Below are 20,750 nucleotides of genomic sequence, written 5' to 3' on the forward strand. Positions count from 1 at the left end.
CAGATGATCAGTGACATTCAGTGAGGATGTTCTTTAAAGGAGATTTTGCTTGATTGATTAAATTTCACATTATTGTGAGGCCTCAGTCTCCAGTTCTTTCAAGAAATCCCCCTTTCACCAAACTACATCATTTTACAGAACATCGTATCTTTTTTTTTTTTTTTTTTTTTTTTTTAAATAAATGCTGATAGGTTGAAGTTGGGGAGTTTACATGAAAATGTACTTAGTGAAAAGTCTGAGGTTTTCACAATGCCATACTAATAATGTTGGTAATAATGATGAGAATGATACAAACTCCTCTGTAATTGACCTTGCTATACATTAGAATAAAAGAAGCAAAACACTCTGACTTCATTTACCGTGAAAAAAAGACTGAATTTTGAACTTGATATAGTTTGAAAATATATTACTAACAGAATGAATGAATCAAAGCCATATAGTACAAAAAAGGTTTGTATTGTCCATATTCAGCTTCTGTCATTTCATTCTGGCATGCTGAAAGATTTTATTTCAATGCACATGCGGTGCCTCGTCGAGAGAGAACAATAGAAGAGAACAAGTTATACAGGTTAAAAAAAAAAAAAAAAAAAAGATTATCACTTGTAGAAGCAACAAAAATCAAATTGATATTTTTGATTGTCGTTTTTCTTTTTAAATAAGATCTTTGTTTGTTTTTGCATCTTTGCATATTTTTCTCTCCTTGGGGAAATCTAATTCTTTCTTTTGACCAATAAGCCTTATTGGATCCCTTGTTGAATAAGGGATCCATGATTAAAATACGGTATATTTGCAAAAAATAATGCAAATTGGAGTTGGGGGTGTAGCTTACATGGGGATAAGTTCATTCTCTCTGAAATCGTTAGTGGGATACCGTGAAGACTGTCAATCAGAGGAGCTTTAATGGACTGTTTACGATCAGCTCTGATCTTATCAGCTATCAAAGGATACAAGCGAAAAGTAACCTGAGGAGGGCAGCAATAAGCGTATGAAGCGTCTAATCTACCATAATACCCAAAAGAAGAAGAAAAAGCGGACGATTCATTTAACGTTCGCCACCTCTGCTGTTTGCGACACCAGGCGAACGATTTCAATCTGGTAAGTTTCTACAACTGCATATAGTAAACATGGGTTTCTCACCGGCAGCGCTTTTGTCATTAAACGTAACTGTATGTCTCTTTTCTCAGTCGACTTGGTGGCATGGAGCGATCCATTAGGTAGGGAACGCACAAAAGAAGCGCTTACTAAGCTAGCACTAGCCTCTTCCATCTATCATATGCCACTAGCTAGCTAGCTGTGGTGCCCTGTTAAATATCTAAACTGACACGTTTCAACAGACATGCCATACAAGATTTGTTTTTCTTTTTTTATCTCTCACAGAAAGTGGCACCTGTCAGTTAGCTAACTCAGTTGGTTTAAGTTAGCTGACAATTACAATAATGGTTCGCTCAGAATTGCTTCTAATAGATGTATTGTAGGGCTAGCCTGACAGGCTGGTAAGTACCGTTCTCTTGTAAGGCAGGGACGTGCGGCAGGCCGAAATCTACTCAAAAATCTGTAATTCAGTGATTTGCTTTTTTTTTTTTTTTTATGCTGAACACCTCAGGAAACATGACCTAATACCTCTTCTATGTTATGAAAACTGACACTGCATACTTAGGCATACATATCACATCAAACAGTAACTGTAACTTATTACAATAATAAATAATTGCTTCGCTTGTTGTAGTTATTAAGCTAACACTGTCACTTCCATGGTATATGGTTTTTCTAAGAAGTGTAGTAGGATAGGATATAACCATGTTTATATGTGGACATTGGGTTGTTCCGTACACTCCCCTTCCAAAATACACCGTAGTGGACAGCTGTAAGGAAGTTATGGGAACCTCCTGTAAATATTAATATTTTAGTGAAATAAGTGCTGCTTTGTGGAATATATCTATGCCGAATCGAAGAATGGACCCTATTGACTGATGGAGGGGCGTTGAGTCGTTTTTTCTGTGAATTAAGTAAGATAAGGTTTGCCGCACAGTTTAACCGTCAGATTTTTGAATGACGTTTGGCAAAGAGTACAAGAGAACGGCACGCGCCGCGGCTTGACTAGCGCCAGCTCTGTAGCAGAGGTCAACAAAACAAAGTGTTCAATCTAACTATGGCTATCAGTCAGAAGTGACGAAAAGCCTTGACTGACTGCCATTGCCTGTATTCATAAACTAATGAATTGATCCAGTGGTTCAGTTATTTCTAAATCAATCAATCAATCAATCAATCAATACATTTCTGCGAACTATACACATTCCTGGCTCTGACACATTGTTGAAGAACCACTGGATTAATCTATGCATGTAATCAGTAAATGTATGTGTATAGCTATCTTGTTGTCTACTAAAAGTCTTTAATCCAGAGTTTTTCAAACCAGTCCTACTGACATTTTCATGACACCTTAATTGGGTTTCTTGTGTAATAGCAGGGCCAGAGCAGGTGGCTCTGTTATAGGATTGGGTTGAGAAACAGTTCTATGAGCTGGAGTTATTTGTTTTTATTGTGGTTTAAGATCACACTTGGAATATAAATAATACTGTAAATGCTAGGACCTGTTGTGAACACACAACAATGAATACTGGTGAGCCAGTGACTAATAATTTCATCTAACTAGCAAGGCACTTGGCTAGTCGCCAGCATTTTGAATGATCTTTCAATTGAAAGTTTTTTTCTGATATGATAATCAAAGTGACAGGGGAAAAAAACAGTTCCTTTTGGAAACAGACTGTGAGTCAAACAGAGACATGTGTGACAGATGATGCTGCATTTTTCTGATGGAGGACATTAAATCCTAAATTAGGGCTGGGCCATAATGGGAAAAAAAAAAGCTTACCATTTTTGACCAAATACCACAGTGTTGATATTGTGATGATATTGTAGGGATGACTGCTGATGCTTACAATGCTTACACATTGAGATTTAAAACTATCATTCGTAACGGGGATATGATGACTAAGCAGGTAGAAGCAAATAATGGAACAGTTAGAACAGCCCATGGTATGGACTGTTTTGTCTGTTATGATATCCAAGATCCTGGATGATGTCTACTTTTGTTTCACAATATTGAGCTAATATCAATTTTCTGCCCAGCCCTACTGTAAAGTCCAAAATAATATGGACATTTCACCAGGGCCACTTTTTTCTTTCCTTATTTTTTTCTTTTTCTTTGAGTCCTTTCATTCAAAACTACAGTAAAAGCTGCAGAGGTTACATGTTGATGTTTGTATGTAACAGAGCCTCGTTTCTCAGCATTTTCCCTTTGTTCACATCTACATCTTGTCCTGTCTGAAAGTGTCAGCAGGGACAACTCTGCTACTTCCTCCCCTGCTCCTCCCTCCTCCTCTCCTCCTTCTGCTCCTCCTCCTCCTCCCCCTCCTCCTTCTCCAACCCCCACCTCGACCCTTACTCCTCCTCCCCGACAAGGGAGGCCAAGGTCGGTGGGAGCCATGGTGGATGTCAGCAAGTGGCCCTTGTTTACCTTGCTGAGCCCTCAGGAATTAGCCACTATTCGACAGGCCTGCATCTTTGGAACCTCTGCTAATGAAGCCATCTACATTACACATGATGATGAGGTGTGTGTGTGTATTTGAGTGATGGTTATACTAAATTCAAGACCTCAGAAGCGATTAAGAAGTCTTACTTTTGTTTTTCCTTGTAAAGATAAGTTTATGCTTTTTAAATAGAGACATGAATGGCACCAAAAGCAGCGTTGGCTTTATTTTCCTCCGCTATATTGCATTACTCACACTCTTTTTCAGGTAGTGTTAAGCTTTTCAAAGTATTAAATTTGACTTTAGAAAACCTACATATACCCTGAATGGGTTTTAGGCTGATTATTGCCACACTTTGTCATCATAAATTTTTAGAAATTTCAGACCTATTGGGTGCTATTTTAGATTGGCTGTATAGATGATTTTGTTGTAGGTAAGGGTTCAGGATTTTAATGTGTCAACAAATCAAATCTGACCCTGCACCAGCAACAGCCAATGAGACTTTTGCACCAGAAAAAGAGCATAATGACATGAGAACCCAAGTAGTGCCCAACCATCAAGCTAACTGGTTATCGATCAAGTGTTTCCAGAATCCAATATCATCAAATGTGTGATCTCAATTGAATCAAGGCAGAAAAAAATCCAACCCCACTTGTGATCATTAAATGTGTGATGTTTTTGTGCCTCTTTAGTCATGTGGTGGTGCATTTCCACATTGTGTAGTCCTTTCTAGTTTGCCTCAGCTCATTCTCCATTTGCTATCCTGTATGTGTTAATATGTGCTGTCATTTTCCAGGTGTTTGTGTTTGGCTTGAACTGCAGTAACTGCCTGGGCACAGGAGACAGCCTAAGCACCATTGTGCCTAAGAAACTGAGCTGCCTGCAGGGGAAGAAGGTGTCTAGCCTGAGTTATGGCAGCGGGCCGCACATCCTGTTGGCCACTGACCGTAAGTTGATTATTAGTCACTTTAGTTATATTAGTAATTTAGCCAGTGAGAAGTAAGTAGTCAAGTCATTCCCTCAGTGCTGTGTATTTAACTGCTTTTCAGCACTTTCATATAAACATTCTGCAGTTTCCCATCTTTCTTTAAGATTAGAAATATATTTCCTGTCTTTCTAAAGACGGGAAATGACTTGTGACTTCTGAACGTTTGGCGGCACAGCGTAGATTTCCTCACTGTCAGTTAACTTCTTTTAGGAAAGAAAGGATGGGGCGGGGGGAGTGCTTGTTTTCTTTGAGGAAGGGGAGTGTAGGTCATGTGACCTGATGTGACCCCTCGCACTCACAGAGAGAGATGGTGCAGGGGGAGAGAAAACAGGTAACAAACACAAACAAAGTGAAAGTAACAACAACCTAAGGCTTGGGGAATCGCATCCTTTAACTGTTATGAAGCCTTTAAAACTAAGGTATAACACACATATGCATATCACGTCACCGTGTGCTGTAGCATTTTTCAGTGTTAAGACACAAGACACAAAAGAAGTGGGTTTTAGTTTTGACCTCACATTTAAAACCTGGGCAGGTAGGTGATGCTCTTATTTTGAGCAACTTGGAATGAATGTCACTTTACAATAAGTTTGACAACAACAGCAGGGATAGAGCAGCTGTCAGTGTGATAGCATGCAGACAAAGAATGCATTAGTCATGGATGGGTGGGTGAAAACTCAAGAATACAAAAAGGTCATTCTGGAGGTTTGAGAGGCCAACTGAGAAGTTACATGTTGGATCGCAGCAAAAGTTTCTTTGTTCAGGACTCTGCAGCTCTAAAATCATATTGAAATAAATGTGCCTACTGTGGCTGTGGTAGGTATTATCCCCTTTGAATTTTTGCAGATTTTTACCCTTGCAAATGGAGTTGGACAGGGGTTATGTTTTCACCCCATTCTGTTCGGTTGTCTGTTGGTTTGGTAGGAGGAAAAGCTATGCATGGATTTGCGCACACTTTTGTGGAAAGGTTAGTTATTGATCAACAAAGAACTGATAGGCTTTCATGCTGATTGGTCAGCCATCACAAAATGGCATATAACCTCTGAATGGATTCATATAACATGGTAAAATTTTGATTAACTGTTTAATGCTGATTAGCTAAAGTGAGGTTTGGCAGCGAGTGTGGCCTGTCGTGAAAAGGAGCATACCTCCTCAAATCAGCCACACACATATGTTTAATGTTTGAATTCATTCAACAAAAAAACATTGCCCTCAAGGAAAATCATGAAAAGTAAAAATTGACAAAAGTTAAATTTGGTTAACTATGTGATGTGGAAATGACATATCTTGAGAATCACATAGCAGAAATTTACTTGAAATATAAATGTCTGAAAACACACAATTCTAATTTCCATCCACCTCTTAATTCACCTGTTGTAGAGTATGAACAGCTTGTGTGTAGTGTTTTCCATTTGAAAAAACTGGCAGATAAGAAACTGGCTGGTGAAAGTGGGTTCTTAGTCTACAACATTAACTTGGCCTGTCATTTTAATGTTGATTCAATGCAGATGGAGAGCTGTTTGCTTGGGGGCACAATGGCTATAGCCAACTGGGGAATGGGACTACCAACCAGGTGTTGTCCCCGGTGCTGGTAACCACTAATCTCCAGAACAAGAAGGTGAAAGAGGTTGCCTGTGGCTCGCATCACTCCATGGCCCTCACTCAGGATGGAGAGGTGATTATCATTAACACAAGGCTTCAGTTTCAGCTACCATTTTAAAAATCCTCACACCTAGCTGGACTGGATTCTTCACATGCAGAAAGATATATTGTTGGATTTTAATGCTGTGGAGGAGATAATGGATGTTACACATTGAGATGCAGATATTTTGTCCTGAAAATGGACCTGTAATGTGTTGGGTGTCAGCTGAAATCTTATTTTTTGGTTGATTCTCATCATTGTATTAACTCCGTTTAGTGAAGAAACACTGAATATGCAACAATCTGCAGATCTAAGACTAAACATTTAGATTGTGATATTATAGACTGTTTTTAGGAAGGAAGAAAATGCAATAGCATTTTTCAAGGACCCAATTAGGATTTGTTTCAACATGGAGGTGACCGTGTAATTCAGCAAGAAAATGTGGAATTGCACTTTTTGTTCAGGCGGGCTGCATATGAATTGGAGAGACGGAGAAAACCTAGACTCTGCTCTCCCTCTTCCCACCTGCTGTAGCTAGTGTCACTGTGGAAGACTAAGCAGCTTATTTTGAACCCCAAGGCATTAAAGCTAATTAGGCTGTGTGTGTGTGTGTGTGTGTGTGTGTGTGTGTGTGGTAAGCAGGTCGGGCTAGCATGCAGAATTTTCCTAACTGTAGTATTACAATCTCATTTCACAGTTTATCTGTAATATCACAGTATCCTGAGCTGAACACAAAACAGTTCCCGCAGTGCACAATACACCACTCATTAATGATTAATGACCTGTTCATTAATTCTTTTGATTAAACCACTCTAAACATGGCAGGAGTAAAAGCAGCCTAAGAAATGCTTTTGTGTTTCCATCTGAAGGAGCCATATCAGAGATGTTTAGCATCTTATTTACAAAATGTATATACTTCACTTTTCTGCTAATCTTTTCCCAAAACAAGCAAGTCTTATTTCAGCTGTTGCTTTCCTCTACAGTATGAAAATGAACTTTCAGAGACTTCAGTTGACAATTGAGATTGATAATATATTTATAAAAAATACTGCAGTTATGCAGCTCAGGCTGGAGAGATATTTCAAACTGTTAGTGGCTGTGTGCACATTGTTGTAATTGTTTCTGGGTGTGTTTCCTTGAACAGCTTGTTTTGGGATGTCCAACTTCACTTTCCTGTGATTTGGTGTGTGTGTGTGTGTGTGTGTGTGTGTGTGTGTGTGTGTGTGTGTGTGTGTGTGTGTGTGTGTGTGTGTGTGTGTGTGTGTTTGTGTGTGTTTGTGTGTGTTTGTGTGTGTGTGTGTGTTTGTGTTTGTGTGTGTTTGTGTGTGTTTGTGTTTGTTTGTGTTTGTGTTTGTGTTTGTGTGTGTGCTTGTGTGATGCTTACTGTGTTTACTATGACTGTTAAGAAGGTTAGTTACTTAGCTCATGTTCAGCTGGTTATCAGCCCAGCTTGCAACCCTTAACAGTGTGTGTGTTTATGGACTGTTTTTAGAAGTGTCAGAAAGCTTAAAAAAATGGGGATAATCTTCCACAGGGAAGGATTTTGACTTTCTCAGATTAGTCTTGGATTCAAAGTAGACATGTTAGGATTAGGGCATCAGGTTTGGACTAGGCCTTTAGTGGTTAATGTTGAGAAATGAAAGTTGAGTCACGTTAGCTCATTTCAGTCAAACTGATTTCCAAGCTGTATGTATTAGCATGTGTTATGCTAATAATTCACAGGGCTGTAACTTGTAACTTGTAACTGACATGTCAAATAGATACAACAACTTGGAGAATAAAATAGAGATGGATTTTCACTAGGGCTGGGCAATTAATCGAAAAATAATCGAAACCTACATTTAGGGCCCTTAACCGACATAATCCTGCCCATGTCGGTTATTCCGGTTACCACACCACAACACGTCACATCACATCACTTCACAAAATGCTCCTGTTATCATCGTAAACACGGTCCGTTCCTCCTCACTCAGGCTGTCCATTGCAAACTTCCAGCAGTTTAAGCAGCACGGATTAAAAAGAGAGACGCCAAAAGAGCCTCACCGCATCATTTAGCCCACAACCAGCACACAGCTTGGCTGCTAAGAACAACAGAAGCTAACTGACGTCATGACGTCATACGTCCATCGCTCCTTGATTCTGGGTAGTGAATGAGAATAAGAATAATATAGATATGATAATAATATATAGCCTAGATACTGATGATTAATTATTGTACTACTACTACTACTACTAATAATAATAATAATAATAATGATAATAATAATCATTAGGGAGCAAAATTCTGAGAAATTATAGCCTGCTTACTATGCAGGCACACTGTATTATTATTAGTGCATATATATACTACTCCTAATAATAATATAGCTATAATATTACTTGAAAAAATATTTGTTTAGAAGAGATGCAGCTTTTTGTAGGTTGACATTGCTGTTTTGTTTGCAAAAGATTCAAGCTATAGTAATTGGTAATAATCATTCATTAATCGTAATCGAGGTAAAATGTTCAATTAATCGTGATTTTGATTTCTGCCATAATCGCCCAGCCCCAATTTTCACCTCCATAATGCACTATTTTGGCTAGGAATGAGCCATGCTCAGGGTTTGAAGCAATTCGTGTAGATTATTTACTGGTCCTAAAAAAGTCTTCAGTAATTTAAATTGAAGTCTTTGAGAGCAGCTCAAAATGTCTTACATTTTTAGAGATTTGTTATTTTTTGCACCAAATATGTGAATGAATGACCAGCACTGTAGTGTGAGTTTAAAAGAACAAAAGCTAACCTAACCATAAATTCTTTCGTCATGGTCCTCTTTCCTTATTAGGCTACACCTGCTGCACATCTCATTATACAGTGCTCCTATGCTACAGACAAATCAGTTGCTCAGCACATAATAAAAAAACAAAACAATAGAATGTATTTGGCTCTTGTATTGGGTACAGTGGGTCTTTGGCTGAATGCTGCTTCCTCACACTGCATACAGGCAGTTAATGATTTGAGAAAAAAAAAAAAAAAAGATAAATCTTGGCAGTGTTCAAATCATCATAAATGAAGGAATTTATTCTTCCTGTGTCCTTCTCCAGGTCTTTGCATGGGGTTACAATAACTGTGGCCAGGTGGGCTCTGGCTCCACAGCCAACCAGCCCAGCCCCAGAAGAGTGTCCAGCTGCTTGCAGGGCAAGACCGTGGTGGGCATCGCATGTGGGCAGACCTCCTCCATGGCTGTGGTTGACAACGGAGAGGTAGGATGGAGATTAGGTCAGACATAAATGATAAGATGAAATAATCCTGATGAGGAAGGTGCTGTACTTGAATGTGTTTGTGTGTGTACGTGTGTGTGTGTGTGTGTTTTTAGGTGTATGGCTGGGGCTACAATGGTAATGGCCAACTGGGTGTCGGTAACAATGGAAATCAACTGACCCCCTGCCGCCTTGCTGCGCTCCAAGGGCTGTGTATTCAGCAGGTGAGGCGCGCACACACACACACACACACACACACACACACACACACACACACACACACACACAAAAGGAGGGCCATATATTGTTGTAACAGATATCATTGGCTGTGGATGGGCAGCGGTGCAGCAATAACAGGTAACTTGTGATGTAGCTCTTATGAAAAAGCAAAGTAAATTAAAAATGGGCTTGATCATAACAATTTACTCAAAAGTAAGTCTATGAAAATTATTTTAGAAAATTGGCACCAGGTGGAAAGAATGACATTTAAGCACCAGAATAGCACAATAAGAGAGTTACTTGACAGTTTTTAAACAGATCTTGACAGTTACTTGACCAAATTTAATATGTTAAATTAATTTTTTTTACATTTTCCTTAGACAAGTCATAATTACATTCAGTTTGATGTTTTTGCAATGAAGGAAAAACCCTGCTTTCAGACTACCTTGTCACTCTGTGTCAGCACAAGTACAGCACGACTCGCTGAATCATAGACGGGTGAAAATGATACTTCACTCATAATGCCTAATTTTTGTATTAACTACTCTCAATTTGCTGCCTTCAATCCCTAACAAAGAAAGTTTTACTCCCAGAAATCTTTGTGTTTTGGAGGTACTGAGGGTACGACTGCATACCAAGAGTTGCCTGTACTGCATGACGAGGTTGAACTTTTTAAACTCAAACCTGATAGTGTTTTGCTGTTGTAAAATTTTAAAATTATGGTCCCAGTTTTTTCCATTGGATCATAGAGGGCTTTCGTTTTTGGAAAATGAGTTTACCATGAAGAGTTGTGAGTAAAACTCTCTCTGTCAGGGACTGAAGGCAGTGCATGCTTAGTAAAAAAAAAAAAAAAATTGAAACACAGTAACATCAAAATTGCAGCAAGTATCTTAGGACTAGAAATAGTCTGAACATGTACCAAGTGTATTTATAGAGTCTAGCAGCCGCCCTGAGTAAAATTCACCACACAGAGGAGAAATGTCCTGTTTCTATCTATCCATCTGTCTATCTGAAATATTTAATATACCATTTGTAGTGTATTTCCACTGTGCATTTGTGGGGAATGTGCATACTGCATGTGAAGAAAACAGACTCAACGCCAAACAGTCGCTGTGGCTCTGCAAGCTGCGAGCAGATTATTACTATATGCTCCTTTCTGTCAGTGTTTTTCATGTGACCCCCCCCTGGCCATAACTGCAGTTATTTATGGTTGTGCACTAACACGTTCAGACACTTTCAGTTTGGTCACTTTGCTTTTTGTAAACTAAATTCATCAAAAATGCCAGGTTTGAGCTCCAGCTTAGAGCGCCATAGCAGCAAAAATAAATCTTGAAACAAAACTTTACTTTGGTTGTCTGGGAGGACTGCTCAAACATAATGAGAATATGAGAAAAATATGGGGAAAAACTGTGAAAAGCTTGGATGTCACACCCACAACTGGCATTTGCAGAAACCAAAATGTTTCTGTTTGTGCACTTCTTGTAATTTTCCCCCCTCTCTCATTCTCAAATTGTATTGCCTATCGTCCAATTTTTAGCAGTTGACCGACACAAGACTTGTTCAGATACAAGTTGTAAAAATCAAACATGTTTGAAATGATACTGATGGTCCCGACTGGATCGAAGGGCAAGAGATAAAAGTCCTAAAACTACAAGATAGCACAATCAAACTAGCTCCAACACCTTCAAACCTTGAAAAAGACTTGTGTAACATGTCCTCAGCTGTACTGTCTCCCCTCTGTGTGGTTTCCAGATCGTAGCAGGTTATGCCCACTGCCTGGCGTTAACAGATGAAGGGCTGCTTTATGCGTGGGGAGCCAATACATATGGCCAGCTGGGAACGGGCAACAGGTGCAACCAGCTCAGCCCTGTACAGATCATGGCGGAGAAAGAGAGGTAAGAGATCAAGGGAAAGAGAAAGGACCCCTTTCCTGTCCTGTCTTATCATGTCCTTTGAATTTCCTTCTGTTCCCTTTCCTTTCAGTTTTCTTTGCCTTATACTTTATTTGCCTTGATTTTCTTTTTCTTTCATTTCTTGCTACCTTCACTTTGTTGTTCATTTTCTTTCCTTCCTCTGTCTTTTGTTGTATCCTTCCATCCTTCAGTCAGTTAATCAACCCCCACTATTTTTAACAGATAATATTCACTGTCTTAATATGCACTTCAGTAATCGGGTTATTCTCCAAGTAGGGCAGTTTTCCAATTTCTCAAATGCAAAAAAGAATGCTGGTTTCCATAATCGTGGTAAGGGATTAAGAGAAATCATGTTAAGACAGCTAGTTTTTAACTGGAGAAACCCATTCACTGGGCCATAAAAACCCATACTCAGATTTCTGAATAGCTTTTTCCATGTGTACCTGTGCAGGAAAAGAGAGCGGATAAGGAAACTGACATGATAAACACAGTCAACACACACTGTGCGACGCTCGGGAGAGTAAAAACTTTCTGTTCAACATGTTCGTTGAAGAACACCGAATAATTTGATGTCATCTTTACCTCTGATGAAAATAAAAGGAAAGGAAAAACACATCTGCTGCCAGCTGCAGAAGGGGAGAACTCGGCCGGGTGGCCAGTGCTTTCTGACGGCTGCTGTTTGGCCACTGCACCACTGTCACCATGGTAACAGTCGCAGGAATGCTGGGGATGGGGTAGGGGAACCTGATTATTGGAGAAACACATGTTTCAAGTAACCAGAGAAAGGTAACTCATAAACATGTTACCTGATTTCTTGCCATAACCTGGTTATTCACAATAATCTGGGTTCTTGTTTGCATGTAAATGTAGTAATTCTCATACCCGCTCTACTGCCAGTGCATTTCATTGTTGACTCAGTCATCTGTGTGTGGTTTTGACTGTGTACACACACACACACACATGTTGGCATACCATTAAGGGTTGGACATAAATGGGAACCATAATACGCAATAATAAACCCATACACTCAATCAGTGTTTCCCATCATAAATACTAACTGTGTTAAGAAACTAACAGGCTCCATACATATAGGCATTATGCTACACAACAATGGACAGGTCTGGACCCATCAGCTTTCACTGGTGACATTGTCACCGAGACAGTGACAGGGAAACAATGCAGTTGTGTGTGTGTGTGTGTGTGTGTGTGAGAGAGAGAGAGAGAGAGAGAGAGAGAGAGAGAGAGAGAGACAGAGAGAGAATGGCAGAGAGCACAGAGCTGCCTGGCAGAGAAAGTGGGCCATGACTAAGGAAATTTCACGTGCAGAGAGCTTTGATAGTGTATTTTATTATAAGCTGCATACTTTTGCAATGGAGCTTCAAAGTTTCTCAGAGACTGAACTGGTAGCTAGTGGTAGGTGATGGGAAATTTAAAATGAACCCTTTTAGATTAATAGTTGGTCAATTTAAAAAAAAAAAAAAAAAAAAAAATCATTGTACACTTAACAGTCAATGAAACAATAAAAATGATATAACGATAAAAACTATAAAATGTTAAAAACAAATCAATAAATAATTAAAGTCAATTAAATAAAATAAACACAAGGATAACTAAGGCGATAACATAACTCCAAAATAAAATCCAGATTAAAAAGGTACCTCTTTAGCTTCTTTTTAAAAATACCAAGTGAGCTTGCCGTTCTGATATCCAGGGACAGTTTGTTCCACAGTTCAGTGGCATAAAAGCAGAAGGCAGCCTTACCAGTACTTTTATGGGACATATAAGGAACATTTAAAGGTAAGCTGGGGAGGACCTTTGTGATCTGGCTGGAACATCAAATGAAAGAAAATCTCTAATATATGGACGAGTAAGGTCATTTAAAGCATTATAAGCAGATAAACTAACTTCTAAAATCAGTTCTAAAAGATACAGGATTCTGGCCGTTGCATTCTGGGCTAGCTGTAGTTTTCTTATAAAAACTATTTTATGAAGCTATTAATGATTGTGCCTATGGTTGTGCTTGTAACATGTAACATTCCTGTGTTGTAACATCCATTCATGTCCTGCCGCTAAATTTATCGGCTTGTTTTCACAGTCTCATTTGCTCAAAGCAATGCAGGGGATCAAAGGTGATTTTCAGCATAATCTTTTATGGAAGACAAGCTTCACTGTTTTTATATTAGGAGAGCAGACAGGCGAGTTTCTCCACATCCTGTTGGACCTGCTTTCCTGTTTCCTGTCCTTACTTCCTCCCTATATAGTCCAGCTTGTGCTTCTGGTCTTCAAGGGTTGTCGGTGGGCTGACGAGCCTCTTAAAATGTCCTTCCCCTCCACAAACAAAGATTACACAGCAGTTCCTACTCAAATGCACCACAGCCAAAACACACTGTTCACCACAGCGTGCCTTTTTTACCTGTCTGGTGGAAGGTTGCCAGGGTTTTTTTAATGGCCATTAGAAGTATTTAGTTTTTGCACAATTTCTTATGCAACCATATTAGTTCAGAATACATTTATTTTGGATGTATGGTCTGACGTCAAGGCAATGTATTATTTAACATCAAAGTGGAAAATGACAGTATTGATATCAAAAGTATGAATCTCCAGTTGCAATAAAGTCTCATACCTTTTAATACTACATGGTAGGAATAGGAATAGGAATGGTAGGAATAGGATGTTTTGATTCCACTTTCATTTTAAATTGCTCGAAGTTTTTTGTCCTTGCTATGAAGTCTTGCGCGAGGTGTCTTCCATTTAGGGGTGGCATTTGATTCTAGTTCTTAGTTTTCAAAGACCAAAAAAGCTTCTATCGCTAATCAGTATACACACCTCTCTACAAACTGATTCTGCACAATACAGGCCTATTTTGAAATGAATTTTAGTCAAAAAATGACATATTTTGAGCTGATTTTGTGGCACACGAAAAAGCAAAAAGTCAAGGTGATGACTAAGTTTTCAAGCTGAGTGTGAGCGGTGCATATGAGGTCACATTGAGTTGAAGAGTTTCAAAAAGCCCCAAATCACCTTAAGGATTGAAGTCAGCCAACCTTAATGTTAAGGGCATTTCCTTTAACACAATAGTTCTAAATCTTTTTGGCTGGTGACCTTTATAACAAAGCGATGCCACCCCCTACCCCTAACCCCCCTCCGGCACAGGCTGCACATGCAGAGTGGCTAGCAGTTCAAGCAAAGGCTGATTTCCCCCCTTCAGGTTGTCTTGTTTCATTAGTTAACCAGAAGAAGACGCCGGGAAGCTGAAAATCATTATTTATACAATTTGTACATGTCAGGCTGCAGATAAGATGTTGTCTGAGGGGATCCCCATCTGATAAGATTGGTAAATTAACTGTGAAGGGTGTGAAACCTATGAACACTACAGGCATTCTCATACATTCTCTCATTGGGATAACTTTTGGTCAGTGAAGTAATAGTGAAATCAAAATATTCTCCTTCCTTTTGGTCCCCTGGAACCCTCTCAAGGACCGTTGGGCATCCCTGGACCTAAGGTTGAGAACCGCTGACATTAATAATCTGCCCACCCGCCACCCCTACCCCAAAAATCTCTCCTATCCACTTTAACACACAGTCCTCCTTTATACAGCAGGGTTGTGGAGGTTGCGGCTTGCCATTCGACACATACCTCAGCAGCCAAGACCCAAAGTGGACAGGTATGTGTGTTACTCGCTCTTGTCGACAGTTTTATGTGTGTGTGTGTGTGTGTTTACTTTCGTTACCTCCACCAAGGAGATGAAACCTCTGGTGTGGAGGTTCTGTTAGTGCATCTGTCTGTCAGCAGAATAACACAAGCACTGGACGGTTTTGCATGAAACTTGAGCATCACAAGAGCCCTAACTTCCACCTGTAACAGTAGTGGATGTCTGTTCTCTGCTGATTCTTGTTTGTGTCTGTGTGTGTTTGTGGTTGAGCGGCAGTTAGACTCAAACATGGGACTTGTCAGAAAACTAGCATGAAAATGGTCCGATGTAAAGATGGTGAATATCTGTACAAAATCTGTACCTTTGATGCTAGCTGTGATGCATGCCCTGCAGGTGTATATGTGGGGTCAGTGTCGGGGTCAGTCCATCATCATGCCACACCTCACCCACTTCGCCACCACCGACGACGTCTTTGCCTGCTTTGCCACGCCCTCAGTCATGTGGAGGCTGCTGTCTGCAGGTGAGGTGGGGAATATGAGGGCGAGGGAGAGGGGAGAAAGATACTCTCTTCTACTGTATCACATTCTACTCTACTCTGCTCTACTCTACTGTTCTGTTCCAGAGCACGATGACTTCCTGACAGTCGCCCAAGCACTGAAGAAAGAATTTGACAGTCCTGAGACAGCTGACCTCAAGTTCAGTGTTGATGGCAAATACATCCATGTCCACAAAGCTGTGTTGAAGATCAGGTTTGTGTGTGTGTGTAAAGGCATAAATAAAGGTCAAAATAGAGTAATGTCAATTGGTTGATATTGTTTTATGTCCTATATATAAGTGTTTGTTTTTCTTGTGGGTAGGTGTGAGCATTTCCGCTCGATGTTCCAGTCCCACTGGACGGAGGATCTGCAGGAGGTGATTGAGATCGACCAGTTTTCTTATCCTGTCTACCGATCCTTCCTGCAGTTTCTCTACACAGACACTGTTGACCTGCCACCTGAGGACGCTATCGGTTAGTCATTTCCCTCGCTAGACATTTTGGGGTGCTAGGCAAAAAAATCATCTGTTGGCTCTTGTGTTTGACCATGAATAGATCATTGTGGGTCCAAAAGATGAACAACCAGAATTGTTTTATTTCACCCTCTGAACATAATTGACCTTATTTTTAGGTATTTATTTATTTCTTTGCATTGGGGTGGGGGGGGGATTTCAGCATTTTTATGATTTTTTTAAAAATAATTTTAATATAAATTATATACTTTTTAAAAAAAATGTAATTATGGTACTTCTAAATATACTTTTATGGTACATTTTTTTGATAATTTACTAGTAATTTCTCGCTAACTTGCTTAAAATTTTAAGGTTTTATTTTGTTTTTTTCTAATAATTTTCTTATGGTTTCCTACTAATTTTTTCCTAGTTTGTATTACTATCTCTTGCTAAGTTTAGAGTCATTTGTTCGTAATTTGCTCATTGCCTTTTTTCCATGTAGTTGAAGTAAATCAAATTAATTTGTTCAGGTTTTAGAGGAGTAACTGAGCACAAACACACAAAACCTTTGCAAAAATATTTTCACTTTCACCCCTTAGCTAGAATATACACAGACAATTGCTAACAATCTCAGGTGTCTGTAAGAAAAGCATTCATACAGTACATGCATATTGTGTGTGTGTGTGTGTGTGTGTGTGTCTTCATGGCTGTAGGCCTGTTGGACCTGGCCACCTCCTACTGTGAGAACCGTCTGAAGCGTCTGTGTCAGCAGACCATCAAGAGAGGCATCACCGTGGAAAATGCCTTCACCCTCCTGTCTGCTGCCGTGCGATATGATGCAGAGGTACCACACACACTGACACACATGCAGACACCTTCACACAGCACTAATTCTGTTTGCCAGGGTTCAAGGGCCATACCAGCCCTATTTTGACTCCTGGCCAACAGTCATGATCATATATGTCTGTCACAAGCACAGGTTGCTACACAGAGGTGATACAGTCTTGTGAATACTTGGTCAGCATTTATGTTTGCTTACTTAATTAATTACTATTTTACTTTGTTGCAACTAAAAAGATGGTCCTCATTAGAGCGCATGGACTGTATTGATGCCAAAGGAAGATTTAGAAACAGTAAATTATGTAGAAACAAAGGAAGTCATAAAAATGTAAAACAAAGGACATAAAAACAATAAAATACGTAAAAGAACAGAATAAAAGAATAAAACATTTACTGAAGCATGACAGATGGTGAAAAGCAGTGTTGAATAAATAAGTTTTCAATTGTCATTTTAAAATGTTCACAGAGCCTGCATCTCACATAGCCTTGGGGAGGGAATTACATAATTGTGGTGCAGAGTTTAATAAAGTTAAGCTACTGGTTTTCTTATTTATGGGACAGTTTATATTAAAAAAAAAAAAAAAAAAAAAAAAAAACAGCAGCAGAGGATCTAAGAGGCTGTGAAGGATTATAAAGCGACAAAGAATTAGTGATGTAGGCTGGTCCCAAACCAGTAAGAGCCTTTTCAACAAGTGAACCAACTTTAAAACCAGTCGTAAAACACAGAGGGAGCCGATGCAGGTGTGTTAAAAAACTTAGGCTTATACCCAGCTGAGTAGCAACTAACCCAACTGTTCCTAGTGTGCATATAAGGAACATGTTTCCTTGTTCCATGGTGCAACCTTCAGCCAATCACTGACTGTCACTATGCAGTCAATCACAGCCACTCACAACAAAGCATGACAGCTGCTGAGTAGTATTTGAATGCTCCTGGAAAACTTTTTTAAAAATGTATGCCAATTTTAGTGAACATACATGCTAGGGAAGTATTCACAAGATGGAATTTCCTATGTGTAGCAGTCAGCACTGTGACGATATGCTTGTCTCCAAATTTGATACTATGATGATACTTGGATGATAATTTGATTATATACTTCAGTTTGATGTTACAATTTATTGTGATGCTAAAGTCAAAAAGGTTTAACTGAGCGGTTGTCTACATGTTTTGAACATGAATGGGAGTGGATTGAACTTCATCTTGATTTTTAAGCTGCCAAAGCACACTCTTGCAGTTGATACTTGTGACAGATACAGTCATGGCTGCTGATAAGAAGTCCAAAAAGGACGGTTATGGTCCTATAAGGGGTTACACTGCAGGTCACCATATCTTTAATTAAATTGAATGTAATCCCATTTTATGTTATTTGTATGTGTGTGTGTGTGTGTGTGTGTGTGTGTGTGTGTGTACGTGTCCAGGACCTGGAGGAGTTCTGTTTCAGGTTTTGCATTAACCACCTGACCCAGGTGACTCAGACCAGAGCCTTCTATCAGGTGGACGGAGAGATGCTCAAAGAGTTTATCAACCGAGCCAGCCGCTGTGGGGCCTTCAAGAACTGAACAGGACTCCGGGACGTTCAGCATGTACTTAAAAGACGAAATATATATTCGATCACAAATTGACAGGTTTACAGCTGCTGGGTGGGTGACGGTGGTGCACTGAAGAAGTTATGGAGGCTTCCAAAATCTCCCCAGTCACATTCCGGGTAATCCATCCCATGAGGAGAACTTTCTTTATGAAGAACTGCTTTTCTTTGCAGTCTGGAGCTGGCTGTAGACTTTGGGGGCATGTTGTGCACAGATACCAGGCAGAAGGAGTTTATCTGTGTACTAGTTGCTGTGGATCTTTCCCTCTAGCTGCTCTTGGTGCCTGGACATCGTGTGGGTCCCCCTAGCATTTCAGTTCACTGACCCAAAGAGGCTGGGCGGCTCTTTATAAGGGTTAGCTGATTTGTTGCTTGAAGGGATTCAAACAGTGAAAAGGTCCCACAGGAGCTGCCGTTTCCCCCTTCCCAGCCCCCAACAAGAGAAGGCGCCAGCAGCACCCTCAGATCTGATATCAGCACTTTCCTGCAGAGCCAGTCAGCAAAAGCTGCTGGTTGCACCGTCAACTGTGGCATCTTCTCTGTCAACATAACAATAAGCTCGTGACTATATTTACTTGAAAAAGGCCTGTGGCAGTGTTTAAATTATTCTAAACCCCTCTTTAGCCTTGTAAGAATTCTTTTACCTTCTTGAAAAATCCCTGCAGGAGACCAAAGAAAAGAGATCAAAGGAAAAGGCTGCAATTTAAAAAAAACAAAACAAAACAAAAAAAAGCCCAGATCTCTGTTCATAGCATTTCGAGAAAAAAGGTTTGACTGTTACACACAAAGTGGTCAGGACAAGTTACCCACTTTCCTGGCCCACATATATAACATTGGAAACTTCAGCTTCATGTATTCCTTCAAGTATCTTCAAGTCATCCTTTTTTCATTTTCCCATTGAAAAAAATTTCTCACCTCATCTACTCTGGATGCACCATTTCTTGCAGAGTAAGGGAAGCATCAAGCACAAAGCTCAATCTCGTTTTACTGTTGTTGCCCTGATACACGTACAGTCGGTCCAGATCAGACAGTCGAACACAAAAAGTCACTTGGTTGTAATATATCTTACTATATTAATTAACTGGAGCTCAAAACCATTGTGGGCGTGCGCAATATTTGTTCTTTGTATTAAGAAAAAAGGTTGGATCTGCATGTTGCTCTTTAAACGTCCTGTAGCATGTTCAAATCCCAATGTAGCTCAGTTCTCTATATTCAGTAAAACTATGATAGGTAGAAGTCATAAAAAGCAGAAGTAAAAAAAATCTTAAAATCAAATAAAATTCATAAAAATGGGTTGAGGCTTTGAATTAAGGGATATTTTGACAGTCTTTCAAAACCACAGTGAGCATTTGAAGCACTTTCTGTTAGTGGCGTTTTTCCTTTTAGTGCCAGTTTGAAAATTGTAATATTTATCTAATACAGTGACTGGGATGTTAGAGACAGAAACGATGTCTTAGTGTGAGCACTTTATATTTTTTTTTTATGACAGTAGGACCTTCAAGTTAGCGATATTTCCAGTCATTCTGCTTACTTTATCTGTGATTGCCAACCCTTTTGGTGCCAAAGCAACCAAAAAGTGTATGGAAGAGCATTAGGGCCACATAAAAATTAAAAAGGAAATAAAAACGTTCTGAGATCAATCAAATTAAATAAGTCAGAATTGTAAGAATGAAGTTAGAATTCTTTCCAAAAAAAAAAAAAAAAAAGTCAGGATTATGACATTAAAGTCAGAATTCTGAGATTAAACCCTGAATTCTGACTCTTTTCTAAGAAGTCAGAATCCTGACTTTTTTTCCCCTCAGAATACTGACTTCATTCTGAGATTAATCCCAGACCACAACGTTTTATTTTTATATGACCTGTAATCCTCCTCTGTAGAAAACAAAATGCATCAAAATATTGTTTGAGCGTGTCATGTATCATATGGTCATTCAAGCTGACCAGAGGCAATGAGACCAAACTGATTGATTAAGTTAGAGAGGAGGCTTGGATTCTGAGTTATCATTGTCTTTGACCAAGATTCTTTCAGAATGAAAGCAGAAATTGTGCAGATGTTCATGGGTTGATACACTATATTACCAAAAGTATTCGCTCACCTGCCTTTACTCATACTATGAACTGAAGTGCCATCCCATTCCTAACCCATAGAGTTCAATAT

General features: G+C 39.4%; 1 protein-coding gene across 3 annotated transcripts; it reads left to right on the forward strand.

Moving 5' to 3' along the window:
• Positions 1-1,018: 1,018 nt before the first annotated feature.
• On the forward strand, positions 1,019-20,318 carry rcbtb1 (regulator of chromosome condensation (RCC1) and BTB (POZ) domain containing protein 1). Of its 3 annotated transcripts, none has more exons than XM_030072768.1 (14): positions 1,019-1,095; positions 1,185-1,214; positions 3,332-3,611; positions 4,327-4,477; positions 6,027-6,193; positions 9,242-9,400; positions 9,514-9,621; positions 11,369-11,511; positions 15,128-15,194; positions 15,576-15,702; positions 15,805-15,931; positions 16,040-16,191; positions 16,883-17,013; positions 18,426-20,318. In XM_030072768.1, the coding sequence occupies exons 2-14, from the start codon at positions 1,198-1,200 to the stop codon at positions 18,564-18,566; spliced, it is 1,770 nt and encodes a 589-aa protein (XP_029928628.1). In that variant the 5' UTR covers positions 1,019-1,095; positions 1,185-1,197; the 3' UTR covers positions 18,567-20,318. The 3 variants fall into 3 exon arrangements, with proteins under 3 accessions (XP_029928628.1, XP_029928637.1, XP_029928646.1); XM_030072777.1 differs by having other exon boundaries at positions 15,131-15,194; XM_030072786.1 differs by lacking the exon at positions 1,185-1,214 and having other exon boundaries at positions 1,030-1,095.
• The last annotated feature ends 432 nt before the right edge of the window (positions 20,319-20,750 follow it).

Source organism: Myripristis murdjan, chromosome 2 (genome assembly GCF_902150065.1).
Source record: "Myripristis murdjan chromosome 2, fMyrMur1.1, whole genome shotgun sequence".
Classification (NCBI taxonomy): Eukaryota; Metazoa; Chordata; class Actinopteri; order Holocentriformes; family Holocentridae; genus Myripristis; species Myripristis murdjan.

What these genes read in the sequence shown, in the direction of transcription:
- rcbtb1 (XM_030072768.1), top strand. An exon ending in CCCTCACTCAGGATGGAGAG is followed by an intron (nt 6,194 to 9,241) that starts GTGATTATCATT and finishes GTCCTTCTCCAG; the next exon opens with GTCTTTGCATGGGGTTACAA. An exon ending in AAGGGCTGTGTATTCAGCAG is followed by an intron (nt 9,622 to 11,368) that starts GTGAGGCGCGCA and finishes TGTGGTTTCCAG; the next exon opens with ATCGTAGCAGGTTATGCCCA.